Source organism: Puntigrus tetrazona, chromosome 5 (assembly GCF_018831695.1).
Source record: "Puntigrus tetrazona isolate hp1 chromosome 5, ASM1883169v1, whole genome shotgun sequence".
Classification (NCBI taxonomy): domain Eukaryota; kingdom Metazoa; phylum Chordata; class Actinopteri; order Cypriniformes; family Cyprinidae; genus Puntigrus; species Puntigrus tetrazona.
This window is the reverse complement of record NC_056703.1, coordinates 889,877-907,618: the sequence shown is the minus strand read 5'-3', so window position 1 is coordinate 907,618 and position 17,742 is coordinate 889,877. Positions and strand designations below refer to the sequence as shown.

Sequence of the window (17,742 nt, the reverse complement as noted above, 5' to 3'; positions counted from 1 at the left end):
CCTGATCTGCTTCGCTTTGCTCCAGCGTCAATAAAATCATCTGCATTCCACAGCTCATGCTCAATGTTACTGCAGAAAGCTCGGGCATCTGTTCTCCTTGAGCATCCATCTTCTCGTTTCTGTCCCAACACCTTTCATCTCTGTCACCTTTCCTGTTGCCTCTTTACCCGATATCTCTTCCAAATGTCCTGCTCCTTCACCTTTTATCTTTTTCTGGTGTCCTAATCTTTTATGTCCAGAGGATGTGTGGTAAATACCGAATATCTTCAATTATTTCATTATTAAATATTGTAAATATGTTTTCTGTCCTGGCTTACTAGGTATATTTTTATTTTAATTATTTTCTGGTGCTCCAATAATTAATTAATTAATTCACCCCATATAAAGAAATTAGTATTATTTTATTCTGTGATGATAGATCTTTGATAATTTTATTATTTATTATTTATTATTTTATATATATATATATATATATATATATATATATATATATATATATATATATAATAAATGCTATGCTTTCTATTTATCAAAAAAATACTGAAAAAAGTTTCAAGATTTCCATAAAATTATTGTGCAGCAGAACTAATGTGTTTATGTTTCTTAAGGAGCAAATTAGCATATACATATACATGAATATATTCCATTTTAACGTATATGCAAATACAAAAGCACTTTTTAAATATTTAACAAACAAAATCTTACCGACCCCAAACTTTTGAAACGTTTTTAGTGTGAGATAACAAGTGGTTAAGGATTTTAAGTCTTTGTTTCGTGGGCAAAGCAGTCAAATGATCAGCTTCTTCAAGTTTTCTTTATGTTACTTAACAACAACAAAAACCAAACAAAAAAATGGCTTCGAAAACGTTCTGAATCTCTGTCTTTCTTACACCAGACTTACAAGTGCTATGACCCATGCCATGGTCAACCAGAGAGGTCAGAGCAGAAACAGAAAACAGTGCAAATGGATTCAAAGCAAAGTCAAATAAGAAAAGGGGAAAGCAGACAAAAGAGGTGAAATTATATTACGGATTTTGCCGCAGGGAGAACAAAGACAGAAGCAATTAGCAAAGACATTCAGAGGAGCTGAGAGAGAAGAGCCTGCCATCAGCTACATCACCTACATCTACACCAACACCGCTGCTGCTCTCCATCAGATGTAGAGGATCTGATGAACTCATGACCGTCCGTGTTTACAGGTCAATAATGCCCACTGGGTGTTTAGAAACCGGTCCATCCAGTCACAGTGAGGAGAAAGCTGGACAGGTGCTATTATTCCTGAACACTTCATCAGACCTGCTGTTTCTGGCTGTGTGTGTTGCTTAAAGCTCTGTATCTGATCTGAACAGTTTGTTTTGTCATCGTGTCGCATGCAATAGAGCTCTGCAGCGGTGATGTATTTTTTTAGGCCAACCGTGAAGTTAGCATCACCCCCGGATCTCTTGATCAAAACCCATTGGCTTTTGGATTTAAAAAAAAACAAAAAACTACTGTGACCACAAAAGTTGTATATATATATATATATATATATATATATATATATATATATATATATATATATATATGGATAAATTGATAAGTTGAACAAATTATTATTAAAAAATGTTAAATGCTAAAAGTTTTTTTTCATGAATTTTGAAGCCAAAATGAATGAGTAAAAAGTGAAAGCTATAAACAAAGTACACCATAGTTATATGACTTCAGTGTGAAAATTACTTTTTTGCTAGCAACTTATATATTTCTGACTTCCAGGAAATATTTTGTTGTTGTTTTGTTTTTTCATCGTTAAAAAAGGAAAGTAGCAGCAATTTAGCAAACAATTTTTTGAACTGTACCTTACTGAGATCGTTTTTAAGTCATAAAATCAATATCCAGTTATTCATTCATCTCTAAAATTAGTAAACGCATTTGAATGTGGTGTCTAGCACTGCACGTCAACAGTTAACAAAAATAGATGAAGTCTTGACCACGTTATTCTCTCTTTATATCTAATCTTGGCACTCGATATTAATTGGTGCTTTAATTCCACGGTTAATTGGCCTTCAGAAAGCTCACAACGAAGCGGAACCAGTGGGTGCTAAAGAGGCTTGAAATGTGCTGAATTTATTTTTATATTTAGCTCCATGATTAAGATGTTGGCACTGTCGCTCATTTGTTTATTCAGAGGTAATGAGTCTAATTAACGTCAACTATACGGAAATGAGTAATGCAGTATATTCGTGAAATGCAGAAAATGGCGCTGACGGGGAATAAATTGGCGGCACCTCAAATGCCCGCAAAAAACCTGTCAATGCAGTCCTAGTGCGGCTGGTTGCCAAAGCATTATTATACAGTTGCTAAGGTGTTCAGGGCGGTTGTCATGGCGTTGCTAGGGTGTTCTGGGTAAATGCTTACCCACCCACAAGTCACATGTTCTTTCACACCAATTTATAATTTTATTTATATGCAGAGATGCATGAGACGCAAAACTGCATAAGATATAAAATGTGTTTATTTTGAAATCAGTTTCTTTTTCTTACCATTGGTGTTTTTACACAGAAATCGAACAAAAGTTTGTTTAAGCATACATCATAAAAAAACATATAAAAATTTGTTGAATTAAAATCTCACTTATTTAATGAACATTTAAAGTACAGTTAGTATGTATAATTAGTATTTACATAATTAGTATTTAGGTAACACTTTACAACAAGGTTCATTAGTTAACATTACTTAACAGCGCTAATTAACACAGACTAAGAATGAACAATACTTCTACTGCATTTATTAATCTTATTTAATGCTAATTTCAGCATTGGCTAATGCATTATTTTTTTTTTGTTTTGTTTGTTAAAATTACTTAATGCACTGTGAGCTGACATGAACTAAAAATGAGTGATTGCATTGTTATTAACTAATGTTAAATAAGATTAATAAATAGTGTAAAAATTGTATTGATCGTCGTATATCTGTATAAATTATGACACAATGAAAATTTTGGGTGAACTATATATATATATATATATATATATATATATATATATATATATATATATATATATATATATATATATATATATATATATATGCAGTTAGGAGGTTGTTTAAATCCATCCACTGAATGTCCAAAACGCCCCTGTTGGTCTCAAGACAGTGGCTGCTAATACTTGTCAAACCCACTTGTACGGTTGAGATAAAAATGGTGTAAATGTCATTACATGCTCTCCATATGCTGGAGACATATGCAAATGTGCTAAGTCAGGGATTGCCACTCGTCCCCGCTGTCTCTCTTTCTCTTTGTGCACACAATTATCTCAAGTCCTTGTTCAGTATTCTGTCTCCTTTTGTTTCCCATACAAATAATTCAATTAGACAGCAGAGAAGTATCCTTGATTTCGCCTCCCTGTTTATCAATGGTTTATTCGCTCTCCCGTGGCGTCTTTTATATCAGGATGAGAGCTTTTCACACAAGTGGAGAGACAAGCAGCAATCAGTGCATTTTATGCAAAGCTAAAAACACCATTCGGCTTGTCAGGTTTGCAAGAGGGTGGTCCTCAGCACGTCGAACGGCGCACTGCTAATAAGCTCGTCATCTGAGAATGCAGCTTGGCTTCACTGCAAAAATGAGTAAGCGGTCGGCTGGAGCTCCGCTATTATGAGGGATTCTCTTGAGTTTAGAAAAATACCAGAGGTAATGCAAAACTAATAGGTGGGTAAACAGTTTGAGAATGCTGCTGTATAGATTGTGGGCTGCAATGCAATAACCTTTTATGAAACGGGCTGTTGTTTCGATGGCACGACAGGATACGGGCATCCCCTTGACAGAAAAGGAGAAAAAGAGAAATATAAAAAGGCAAAGCGGGGCTCCTTACTGGGATTAGAGAAAGGGGAGGCATGACCGGCATACAGATGGAGACGAGGTAGAAAAACATTGAGTGTTCATATGTAGTCGGTGTCTGCCAAATGGCCTTTACAGTGAAGGGCGCCCGGCAATAAAGGACACGGCTGTGTGACTGTCCAGGGGACGAGACAATGCGCCGAAATAATTGGAGGATGGCGTATGACATTTTGAGTAGCTTTACTCAGCACTAAACAGATGAAAGACACGAGGAACCGCAAGGTTAGCACGGTCGGCCACGGATGATAAAAAAAAGAGCTTTGAAAGCGGGGCTCCGCCGTGCATTGTGTGGGTGGGGATAGTCCGCTAATGACTAGAAGATAAAACAGGAGGTCTGGTAGATTCGTGAAGCCTAACGTTTCAAAGCGCGCCGATGGAATATTTTTATCGGCAGAGAGGGTGAAAGAGAAGCGCTGTGAAGCAGAAAGACAGAGAGGAAGGCTGACAGCTCACTGGTGGAAGATGACAGGAGCGGCAGAGGGAGAGGGAGGATATTTGAGGGAAAGTGTAACACAGGGATGCTGTCAAGCCTCAAGCAAGCTCCATTTAACAAGCTGCAAGATTGAGGGACAGAGAAGAATTCAGGGAGCAGTGCTGGAGCGTCCAAGGCCTCCTCTGCCTCCTGTGCGTGCATGTGAAAATCTCGCAAGAGAGTCCGATTATGTAAACGTGACGCTTGATGAAACAGTTGGCAAATGGTCATAAGATATTGATCGATCTGTCCATTTATCTGTTGGTTGGTCCATAATTTCAATGGACGGATGTATAGTAGGGGTGTAACGATTCACTCATTTTCTCAGTGCATCGATTACAAACCCTGACAATGCATATGCATTGATCTTGTACCATGGATTTTTGAATTGCGAATCATCGATTTTTGGCGGTAATCAATTTAAAGTGCTAAGAATTGAATGAATTGTGATTTCTATAGCAATTCAATGCTTTTAAATATATGCACATTTCCACAACATACTATGAGAAACTTTGCAAGTATATGTCAACTTATTCTACTAACCCTAAAACCTACCCTAACAGTGTACTATAAGAGCTAGTAGACATATAGTCATGAATTAGTTAACATACTTACAGTTAGTAGAATGTCTAAAGTAGACTACCAAAATAAGTGTAATTGATTATTAAACTGAACAAGGTAATGCAATTTATTAACATTTGCACTTATAAAATGAGTTGTAGTAATGCCATTATTTTATTCCCTAAAAACCAGGTAGTAAATTACACTTCTCTTGGTAGATTGTGTTGGTCATTATGGAAATTATCTGGTTTGTTCTGTGCTCAAGTCCCTAAATTTTCCTCTCGCATCTGTACTTTTATGGAGTTTTTGGTTCTAAAACTAATTTGCATCGTTTAATAAATGTAATCGTTAATGTAATCAAATTGTGAATTGTCTCAAATCAAATTATTCTGAATTTGCAAACATCATCTTGAATCGATTTGAAAACCTTTTAATTAGGAATCTAATTGTTTCACTGTCTACCCAAAGATTCACAGCCCTCTCTGTCTAACAGTTGGTCAATGAATAGATAGATATATGTTTATCTATAAAAGGATGAATAGATTAATAGCAGTTGATATTCTCAGACTGCTTTTAGACCAGAAGTATCAGATGTTGATGATTAACATAAATAAGCCCGAGATGAATGTCTCTCTTCATCAGTCTCTCGATGATGTCTGATAGAAATCTCATAGATAGTCGTGTTTTATCGTCTGATCTCCTACATAATGGCCGGCAACAAGAATGACTGAATAAAAACAGTTTTTATTATCTTTGCGTCTCCCCCAGATAAACCCACCCTCAGACACATCTGTTCCACATCGACACACAGACCACTGGGCGTCAGATCAGAGATGAGAGGAGGCCATCTTATCTGTGACACTCCAGAACCACTTCAAGCATGTTCGCACTCGCTACACTCCCATGAGGCTCAGATCCAACATCCTGCGTCCTTCCCCTGGCCCCATCTCACCCAACCACGCATCGAACACCCACAGCACACTTATCTTCCTCTGGACAGACTAAATGTCAACCCTTAACACCATGCTGGAATGCGATTAGCTCCATCGTTGCTATTAGCACTAGCTAATTTTGTTCAAGGCTCCCTCCAATGTTTCATTTATCGGTCCTCTCAATTGGCTGGATTTTCTCGCTTGCGTTGGCTGGCGGATGGGAATGGATCCCGTGGCACAAATTTTTGCAGAAAGCATTCACACATGCAGGCACAAGTACAGACAGGTCGTGCACTCTCAGGCAGGCAGCCATTTTAGAGCTGTTTAACGTATATAAGAGCACATTTGGTTGCTGTGTCTAAATTAAACACATGCTGCTTTTAGTTAACTCACTTGATATGGCTTATATTAGATTTAAATTTGTATTTTTATAGGTGAAAAAATTTCCTTGAGAGATTTACTGTACACTTTCCTTCCTTTACAGTGTGCTCCCCCCCGATAGACAATAAAAGTATTGTTATATAAGTATGATTATTAAAAAAATGTGTTGATTTATACATGTGAACTAAATGTATTGTAAGGAATGTAAGTGTACTTCAAAAATTTTATTAATTCTTTATTAATAAAAATAATTTTATTACTTTTTATTAAAAAAAAAGTTTTATATTATCATGAAATTGAAAACAATTTATGCAAATATATGAAAAGAATGTAAATTATGTTATTCTATTATATATAGAATCCATATTAAAGGGTTAATCCACCACAAAAGGAAAACTTTGTCATTAATCACTTACCCCCATGTTGTTCTAAGCCCATGCAAGCTTTGTTCATCTTTAGAAAGAAAACATATTTTGGATGAAAACCGGGAGGCTTGTAACTGTCCCATTGACTGCAAAGTAAATAGCACTGTTAATACCCAGAAAAGTATTAATACATTGTTAGAATACTCCATCTGCCATCAGTGGTTCAACAAGAATACGTTGTTCTGTGTCAGCTGCAACACACAAATACACCGTTTTCAGTCAAATAAAAGTGTAAATAATGAGGCGCAGCTATTATTACAGTTTAAAATAACTGTTCTCTTTCACATGTAATTTATTCCAGTCATGACAAAGCTGGATATTCTACAGCCATTACTTCGGTCTTCAGTGTCATATTGTCAAATGATCGGAAATCATCTATAATACATAAATCATATGTAGATATATGCTGATAATTTCTTATCCGTGTTAAATACATTTGTGCGTACAGTACAGTATGCGTTCTTTTTCCGTATTTTATGTCTTTGGTAAATAGAAAGTTAGATTATTAAATTCTTCCATAACATTACAAAAGACTTCACTGTTGCTTTTAATACATTTTTATTAATCTTGGCTCGTTAAAAGTATTTAAAAAAGTGCGTTACGTGATCACAATTACACATTCCCATTTTCCAGCTTATGTAAAATTGCAAACATGAAATCATGTCTGTCCTGCCAAACGAAGCAGCTGCTGTCTTGACCTTGAACTGACCCCTTGGCTTTTTGTCTCTTCTCAACAGGTGGTCGCCTCCTCTGCCTGGTGTTGTGGCTTAACCTGGTGCCAGTGATGAACGGCTGCCCGGCGAAGTGCGTGTGCTACAGCGAGCCGAGGCCAACCGTGGCCTGTCAACAGCAGGGCCTGTTCTCCATTCCCACCGAGATCCCTGTCCGTAGCCAGCGAATATTCCTCCAGAGCAACAAACTGACAGTGGTGCGATCAACCAGCTTTAGTTCAGTGCATAATCTCACCGTCCTGTGGATGTACTCAAATAACATCAGCCATATCGAGGCGGGGGCCTTCTACGGGCTGGAGAGACTGGAAGAATTAGACATCAGCGACAACAGCAACCTTCGCATCATCAGTCCCACTGCGTTTCGGGGCCTGACCAAGCTGCATACCCTTCACCTGCACAAGTGTGGGCTGTCCGAGCTCCCGGTGGGAGTTTTCCGAGGACTCTTCTCACTTCAGTATCTTTTCCTGCAGGATAATAACCTTCTGGCGCTGCACGACGACACTTTCCTGGACTTGGCCAACCTTACCTACCTATTCTTGCATAACAACAAGATCAAGGTGGTGACCGATCACATGCTGCGTGGTCTTATCAACCTTGACCGCTTGCTCCTGCACCAGAACCGCATTGTGCACGTGCAGCAGCGGGCTTTCAATGACCTGGGCAAGCTGACCACCTTGTTTCTCTTTTTCAACAACCTCACCATGCTGACGGGAGAGGCCATGAACCCGCTGGTGTCCCTCCAGTACCTGAGGCTCAACGGAAATCAGTGGATTTGCGACTGTCGCGCCAGGCCGCTGTGGGACTGGTTCAAACGCTTCAAAGGGTCCAGCTCTGAGTTGGAGTGCCACCTTCCGTCCTCTCTAAACGGGAAGGACCTTAAGCGTCTGAAGAACGATGATTTGGAGGGATGCGTGGATTCTCCATCGCAGGTTCAGACCAGCATCTTCAACACCAAGGCACGCTCCGGAAAGTTCCTCTCGCTCGACGATCCTCTCATTGAAAGCATTCCCAGGTGCTGTCTTTCGGATAACGACAAATCCTCCATTATCTCCAGTAAGTCCCTGCCGGATCCTTCATCTTACAACAGCCGACAGATCACCAACAATCCCCTGAAAGAGAAGGAGAACATCTCCAAGACCAAGTTTCGGGAGGTGGAGCGAACGAAAAACGACACTCGCAATAAGCAGAGTCTCAACGATGGTCCTTTGGGAACCATGTCCAACAATCTCGACCAGAACATGGACAAAATCAACCCAGATCTCCTGGACAATCTGGAACCTTCTACAGCGCCCACCAGAAAGAAAAAAAAGTGCTCCAAAAAGCCCAAATCAGACCAGTATTGTCTAAAGGCTCACGCATCCACCGCTCAAGTATTGGCCATTCTCTTTCTCCCCTTGTTCTGGTTGTCTCTGGCTTTGTCCTAGTTCATACTCTCGTCCATCAGTTTGCTCTTGACAATGACACAAAATACCTGCAGTAGCCTACGTGGACAGGCAAAAGACGATGAAAAGGGGGTTACAACATTGCCCCGCATGGTTGAGAATAAGTTGTAATGCTAAAGACGCATTAAAAGAAATGGATGCCTTTACAGAATACATGAGATCTAATGTATATAAAACTCGGTGCCCAAATGTTTGTTCTATGTACTTTAAATGTGCTGTGTTTAAGCAACACTGCGGAGAGTTCCCTATTCCCACATCACCTCCAAAAAAAGTTGATGAGAAAGTGACTATTGTAGATGAACCACAAAAAAAAAAGAGAAAAAAAATCCTTAAACCATGACTAAACTAAACCAGAGCGCCGAAAGCACCCAGGAATGTTGCCGATGAGAAACCGAAGGGGAGTGACATGATTTTTTTTTCCCTCCGATATATATTTTTTTCTTTTAAAAGTGATACATTTGTTCTATGCTGTTTTTTATGTTTCTAAGTATTTCAGTAAAGACAAATGTTTAACTCTCCCCAAATATGTGCTATGTTCTGTTTGCGTCATGACACACTGCAGGTGGCATCTTGGGAAGGAATGCTGTCTATTTGTTCACTGAAATTGCGATGGAATCATAGATATGCATTTTATTTTGCTGGTGTACAAGCATAAATATATGACAAATAAAATATCTCATTTTTTACAATTGGCTTCTCATGTGACTGAAGTAGTATAGAATATATTGTAGTTAAATTGCAAAATAAAATTTAAAAAATATTTTTTAAGCATATTCAAAGACTAAATGAAACCCGAAGGACCTGAATATCCATTTTGTGTATATTCCATTAGGACTGAAACCTCAAAGGCGCACATTTCTGCTCATTAATGAACTTTAACATAATCACTAATGATTCATCCATGTGTGAAGCTCGGAAATTCACAACTTGAAGCTTGCCAAAACAACCAGACATCTTTCATAACCAAATTAATAAATGTCACACTGACTGAATTTGAGAGTACTTCTCGTAGTACAGGTTTCTTCTACTTGGCTTTCACCATTAAGCACATGAAATAATATTATGACATTTCTGAAGTATTTGTGTGGTGTGAGGAAAAGCTGATTAACAATTAGGATAAAATGCAGCAGGAAAAGCTACATGTTTTCCAGTGACTTAAAATACAATAATGCAGTTCATTAATATTCTATAAATAGCACAAGATTTATGAGAGATCATAATTGGTGACTTATCTGTATTAATATTCAATTTTAATAACATTTGCCTATGATTTTATGTTTATGCAAACTTATATTAATATTTTACAATGATGCATTTAGCACATGCTTTTATCCAAAAGTGACTTACAAAAGAGAAACAAATTCAGAATAAATAAAAAAACTCATCCTAATATGTATTAAAAGAGCATATTAAAACATTAAACCAATGAATAATGAATTATTACTGTTAATACTAGATTCAGAATATTAGATTGCCACGCAATGCATTTAGACTCTGTTTCGAATCCCCTGTAAAAAGGTTAAAAATAGTTCAAATCTGTGTAAAAGGAAGTTGAAATGGCACGGCTGCATGCAGTAAGGCACAAAATGGTGTTGCACTTATTTTTTTATATGACGATAGACCACTTATTTATTTATTTTTTTTATACATAAAGTTGAATTTTTTTTAACTTAATAAAAAAATGACCTTCCCACTTATGTATGTTTTTTAGGATAGGACAATATTTGGCCAAGATACAACTATTTGAAAATCTGGAAAATTAAGTTAAATTCTTAGATTAAGTTCTTAGCAATGCATATTTCTAATAAAAAATTCAGTTTTTAAGTACTTTATGATGTATTGTTGACATCTTTAAGCAGTTTCACAACATATTTCACAACTTATTCATCTAAAATAAAATCCTTGCACTATTTATTCCCAGTTTAGACTGGAAAAGTCATATGAATGAACAACCTCTAATCTGTAGTACACACTCAAGTATGGGTCATAGACTATCACACTGTAGGAATCTGTGTTCTGTCCTCTCCCATAAACAGATGGCGGCCCGTGCTGGGATTGTTTGCGGATGATGACCCATTGCTTTGTCAAATCTGGCTGGTGCTCAAGTCCTCGTCCGCTGCTTTCAACTACTCGTGCGCTGCAGGAGCCTGGCAGAAGAGAGCGAAGCACACTTCAGTAGGGAGAGGTTTAGCCAGCAGTCGTATGTTAAACTAAACACAGTCCTGTCAGCTCAGTTACACCCCGTCTACACTGCTAGTGACACAGTAAAACTCGAACGATCACGCTCTAATCGATGAAGCATTCTGTAACATGCACAATAGGAGTGCAATGATGAACGAGCTTAGTTGGTTATAATGAGAACATTCTTGGATTGCTACGTTTCAGGTGCAATGTAGATGCCGTGTAATTATGAGAATAAACATTTGAGGTTTGAAAAGGTCAACAGTATCCATAACCCAATGTATTTAGGAAGAAAACAGTATAGTACCGGAATTTTGTTCACCGGGAATTGATTGGTTCAAGCAAGGTGGATAAGAGGATGGCCTAATGAAACAATAGGCCAATAAGAGGGTAGATAGCCTACCTAATACACAACTTAGTGGTGTCAGATATACGTATATAGATACATAATGCATTTATGTACGCATTTGCACACAAACACATAATTGCTAATTCAACACAATAAAAAAAATAGTGTAGTATAAAATTAGTATAAAATTTAGTATAAAATTACTATTAATATACTAGTACTATAAGTGCAGTGCTATTTAGCAATTTTTTTCAGATACTGAATTTGCTTTTATTTTTATATATTAATTTTAAGTTTTCAGTATTTTTTTTTCTTTGTTAGTTTTGAAATATTTTATAGTTTTTACAGTTAGTTGCCATTTACATTTCTAATTTTCATATAAAATCCTCTATTGACTAAATAGATAGATATAATATTTGTTTATAAATATTTGGGTTTTTTAATTTAATTTAAATTTAATTTAAATTAAATTTTTTGGAATCTGGAAGCGATACACTAATTTAAAAAAAAAGTAAGCATCTAATAGCAAACTTCTGTTATGTTATAACCGAAACACATGCAACATTCACCTTCACAGTAAACTGAAAAACATATATACTTATTTTTATTTAAAGAAAATCCAGACCAGGGATGTACACGGCAGCGAATTATTGCGATAATGCATTTACCACTACTGAATAAAGGCCGAATGCTAGATAATAATGTTAAAAGAGTCAACGTATTAATGTTAAAGTTAACCGTGTCACATGATATACATTGTGCGTCCACTCAGACAGCATTATCTGAAACTCAATCCTAAAACGTTGATATTTAAGAGACGCTACAGTGCTTTCTCTCAACCCCATGAGACGAACTCCACAGGTTAAAGCAAAAACACACGGTCTTAAGATGTCTTAAAAACGCATCGACTTACGTTGAGCGAGGGCTGTCTGGGGACCAGTCTGAAGCCTCGTTTGATGTGTTTCCTCTATCCTTTTTAAGAGTAAAGGTCACTGGTTTTGCAGTCACCTGTTCAGGCCGACTGACATTCAAAGTTTTTCATAGCTTGTGGCTTTAAATGAAATCCCGGAGTAAAAACCATCCATCCCTTATCAAAAAAAAAAAAAAAAAAAAAAAAAAGGCCCTGCACTGTCTACAGAGAATTCACATCTTCCTGCAAGGTTTCTGGGTCTTCAGAAATTACATCAAAGTCCACATTTAACCTTTATCGGTGCAGGAAAAACGATGGGCTGGAATATCGTGTATGAGGTTTATGACGGCCATCTTCACGTCGCGATAAGGAGGAAAGCGGTAAGTGATGACACCGAGGAGGGGGAAGTGTCGCTGTCATAATGTGCAGTGGTAATTATCAGTCTTACTCTCTCCGGGCGCCGAGCCGAGCTCCTCGACATGCTGAGGAGCCGCTGTATTTACATCATCTGCCCCAGGCATCTGCCGCAGCCTTGCGAGAGTATGAAATTGAGTTTATTTACGCCACCCACTCTTAGTACCGCACAATATCACTCATCACGATTCTCTGCAGGAAAATCACACACGCGGCGGGCCGTCGAGAGCCCAACAATCAGACGTGCTTTATGTGTTTAGATTGAATTGTGGTGTAAATGATGGTCGTTTGATGTCTTTTAATCAACTTGCGGTGTTAACCTGCAGCCTGCTTCTGAACGCTGAACGGAAACGGCTGTGGAGCGCCAAGCGTCATTGTGGTCTCTTTTGGAAGAAGAATTTTGAGATTTTGGTATGCATTAAAGACATATTAGAACAAAATATCTTATTGGTAATTCATTTGCGTTATTTTGAGCTGCTAAGCGGACATGATGATATGCAAATAGGAGGAAAAATATGCTTTCCCCAAGAAACCGTTTTGCATGTACAGCAAAAGTTATAGAAACTTTGTCTTCTCTTGTTTTTCATTCCCCCGAGAAACTTCGCATTCTTTGCAATTTTGCACAAACGTTTCCTGATATTTAGAATTTTATTCAACATTATTGCAGGCAAACATAAAAGCATTGGCATGTAGTTTTTCATCCCACCTAATATTCAGAGTTATGCTATATGAACAACATTTCTAAGGGGAATGCACAACCTTATTGTATGAATGCAAAGTTTCACAAGTTTCATAGTTTGTCATCCCACGTTATAGTTTCAAATTTTCCTTGGGGGGGTGGGGGTCATAAATCTGCTATAGTTTATATGTAAATGGCATAAAAGTCTGACTATGAGAATGATTAAGATTTAAAGATATGAAAGATTATAAGATGTGTGTTGTGACCAAAATAATAATAATAATAATAATAATAATAAATAAAAAATGAAAATTAAACAACGATTAATAGAGAAAAAATTGTGCAGTGTTTTATTCTTTTTTCCTTTTTTAATCAAAATCCCATTTTCTCAAATCAGACTGATTCCTGTCAGAATGACATAGTTCTGCACAGGCCCCTCCCACAATTGTTGATTGACAAGGCCGCCCTGAGTGAGCTGTCATCAAGATGTCTCTGATTAGGTGTTTTGTTGTTGCAATTAATAATGAATATATCATTATTTACTACCGAAATCTGATCCACTGAAGATGCAGAGGATTCCCCGATCTGCCTAAAAGTTTGTGTGAATCATTTGTGATCCAGCTTCATCTACAGAAGACAATGTTTATTTTATAAATCTGTTCAAATCGCCAGAACTTTACAATTTGTTCAGCACTCCACGGAAGAAAGGGGTGGGGTCAGCACAGCTCATTAGCATTTAAAGCAACATGGGCCAGAATGACTTGCTCAAGTCAGAGCTGATTTTTATACTACCACTGAGAAAAGTATGCTATAAATTGATTCGATTCCAGTATTTTTGTAATGGGTAGGTTTAGCTGTGGTCATTTGTTTTAATTACACCTAGTAAAATATGTACGAATTACCAAGAGATTGTTCTAAAAAGCTTTAAATAAACAGCATTTTGATACTAATAGCATTTTGATAGTAATACGTCATTTCATGATGACAGTGTCTATTTATACACCAGTTAGAGGGCGCTTAACTTTAAAACGTAAATATAGGTAGTAATAAGGTGCTTAAACAAATGACCTATAGGGTCGTTTTTTGTTGGAAGACAGGCTTTTCAATTTGGCCTCAGACTTCTGGATCCTGCTGTACAGTTTTACTCACAAATATACGTCTACCTTCTTAAGCCAACGGCGACAAGCTGTGTCTGTATATTTGCTGGCGGGAACCATCCACTGTAGATAATCTGCACAAATTAAGAGAAGATCTTGTGGAAAATCCAGAGTTTATCTCACAGCGAACGAGGGGATTAAACGCGGCAGCTTTGCAAATCCCAGCAGCTAGCCATTGTTTTCGATTAACCTTCACCAATAGAATAGCTTGAAGGAACACTTAAAAGACACTGATCTGCAGCCGAGGTCAAGAGACAGGAAATAAGTGAACAGTTCCCTCCGGATAACACCAGAGAACATCCCTCCTCCTCTGAAAGCGGAGACTGGGATGAAGACATTAGTTTGTAGGGGTTTGCAGAGTTTCAGTATAAAACCACCCATTCAATTTCTCTCTTTCTCTATACAGCCATTTTGAGTTCTCTATTTGTACTTGCCTGGAACAACAATCTCTGCAATCTGTAGGCGTGCTGCACCATTCTGAAGTCATTCTGTTACACTGGGACTGGGTTGTGAGAGTCTGTGGTTTACCCTGTTATCAAAAGAACAGAAAACAGAAAATTAGCCCTAATTATATCACCCACCCGTCTGCAGCACAGACTCATTCCACCACAAACTGGCAATTTGGCAGCGACACAACATCTCAATACAGACAAAGAATGTGACTCCGGGGATTTACATAAATGTTGTTGACATGTCAGTTACACAGACTGGATGATTTGGCACTAACGTGCTCTTTAAACCGATTTTTTAGCAGATTTCGTCTCACTGTTTAATACTTATGTGTTGTTTTAGAGTAAACATTGTTCTTTTACGAAAGCTTCATCTACACAGGAGGCTTCACTTATTAGCAAAATGTGGGAGTAAACAATTAAATGGTTACGTTAAGAACGATATCGCTATTTAGACACAGTTTGGCTCTTGAACCATTCTGACCAGCATAGTCAGATTCATTGAAAAAAAAATTGCTCTGATTTAAAATAGCTCACATGAATCACGCCAAGAAGATTATCAGTAAATCGGTTTATTCCGCGTACAAAGCTATTGTATGACCTCAGAAGACTTGAAGTCGGCTCTTATTTATAAACCCTTAATAGCTTTTCTGAACTACTGTTCTGTTCCTGTAGACCAAGACAGTTGTTATAACAAACTTCACTGAAGGTACCTTTTTTTGGACATAATGCTTTTTTTTTTTAGTATTTTTATATGTTCAGGCTGCAGATCAGCACTGTATTCATTCAGCATGGGAGGCATATGGCCATCTGGCTAAAGGCGGCAAACACATTTCACATGCTTTTAGCCTGCGGCCATAAGAGCGCATGACCATTGAGGGCCATTTGAACTGAAGTTTATCAACTATATGATTGTGCCAAATGGCACAGCGAAGCTGCAAAGATTACAGGAGCCGAGCCAAAAAGAGGAACGTGTGGGTATTGAATGAAAACTGCTTGATGATAATACAGAGAGAGAGAGAAAAGAAAATGGCTCTCATTCACTAATAATTGCAAGTATTCTTCTAAAATTGTTATTTCTTTTAAAAATGTACTTTCTTTCATGATTGGTTGCACTTTTATGCCCAAATTGAGCTGTACTGCACATCATTTTCTCTTAAGATTCTGAAGGTGCCGAAATTACAATGTTTATTCCGCAAGAATGCATTAAAATAAAATGAATTAAAAGTTGTAGTGATCAAAGGGTACGGAAATGTATTATGTTTTCCAAAAGAATTATTAAGCAGTACAACGGTTTTCAACACCGATGATAATAACAACATGTTTCTTGAGCATCAAATCAGCATTTCAGAATCATTTCTGAAGGATTGTACAGAAAATTCAGCTTTGCTGAAAACTAAAATGAAAACTAAAACTTTTTTGTTACTTGAAAATTAAATATGATATAGGAAATACACTTTTTTTACCGTCACGATTTTTACCGAGGGGGACTCTCAACACGTCCTGTTCGGTAACCTCGGTGTATTCATACTATAATTGTTTTTATCTTTTATAATCTTTTGAAATCCCCAACAGAACAAAGCATCATGCATTTCTTTGGAACTCCATCGATCTCTCTCAGAAAGTTAATGTACGAGTTTTGCATGCATGATTGATCTCATCCAACATATTTTATAAAACATAGACTGTATTTTCCACAGAACACATTGTGTCTCCTCCATCTTCAGTTTAATTGACTTTTTAAAGATGCGGTTCGGGTTCTCTGTGGAGCCTCTGGTCACTGCGAACTTAAGCATGTCTTTCATTTCTACTTTACAAAAAAAAAACCCAAAAAACAGCATATAACTTTGGAAAACATGAGGGAGAGTGAATAATAAAAGAATAGCGATTGTTCCTGCGGCTTGTGTTTAATGAAGATTAAAGTTCACCCGTTGATTTGATATCATGCAGCGCAACATGTTCATCGTTAAGTTTCTTGAGAGAACTTCTTTAAATTTGGAAGCTCCTAAAAGAGGCTGATTCGATTTTCCGTGATCTTGCACGCAGCAAGGTGCAAACACAAGATGCGGAAGTGATGCGTCTACAAAGCAAACAGGAATGACTCAATTCTTGAGGTTCACGGCCCTCTGAAGCCGTACGCCCGTGTGTGGAGGATGAATCTGTTCCTCCTCTCATTGCTTTTGATCCAAAAATAAAATCAAAAACGGCACAACTCCTACAGAACTACATTCCAGCCAAACGGTTCATATAGCCGTGCACCAGCATGAGTGTGTAGGCCAGCTGAGAGAGATGTGCATTTGAACTCCAGTGTTTCAAAAAAGCCAGAACGCCCACTCGCAAACTGGAGAGGTTTATCTTTCTCTTTTTAGATGTAAAATGCACATTCACAGTCATTTACTGTCCATGCATATAAAAATAATATTAAAAAGCATAGCTGAACACACAGGTAACTCTGACGTCTATAAAATCTCTTCGGATGAATCTCGCATAATGCCCAGGTCACATTTGAAAGCAAAATCAAAATCTCAACAAAATCAACAATATAATATAATATAATATAATATAATATAATATAATAAAATGCTTTTTCTAAGAACATATCTATAGATTATATCTAAATTCAAAAACATCTATTATTATTATTATTATTATTATTATTATTATTATTATTAAATCACACAATTTTATCAATATTATTTTTTTCCACATTTTTACAATTATTCTTAAATTATGCATTAAAATACTAATAAAATGTGTCATTATTATATGACACAATACAAAA

The 17,742-nt window shown here is 37.2% G+C and overlaps 1 protein-coding gene across 3 annotated transcripts in view; it reads left to right on the top strand.

Moving 5' to 3' along the window:
* rtn4r (reticulon 4 receptor) overlaps positions 1–9,510 on the top strand; it is a 70,645-nt gene extending 61,135 nt beyond the window's left edge. For all 3 annotated transcript variants that reach the window (XM_043238185.1, XM_043238187.1, XM_043238186.1), the window contains one exon: positions 7,386–9,510. In XM_043238185.1, the coding sequence (XP_043094120.1) occupies positions 7,386–8,803 (1,418 nt within the window). In that variant the 3' untranslated portion in view covers positions 8,804–9,510. The remainder of the gene's footprint in view (positions 1–7,385) is intronic.
* The last annotated feature ends 8,232 nt before the right edge of the window (positions 9,511–17,742 follow it).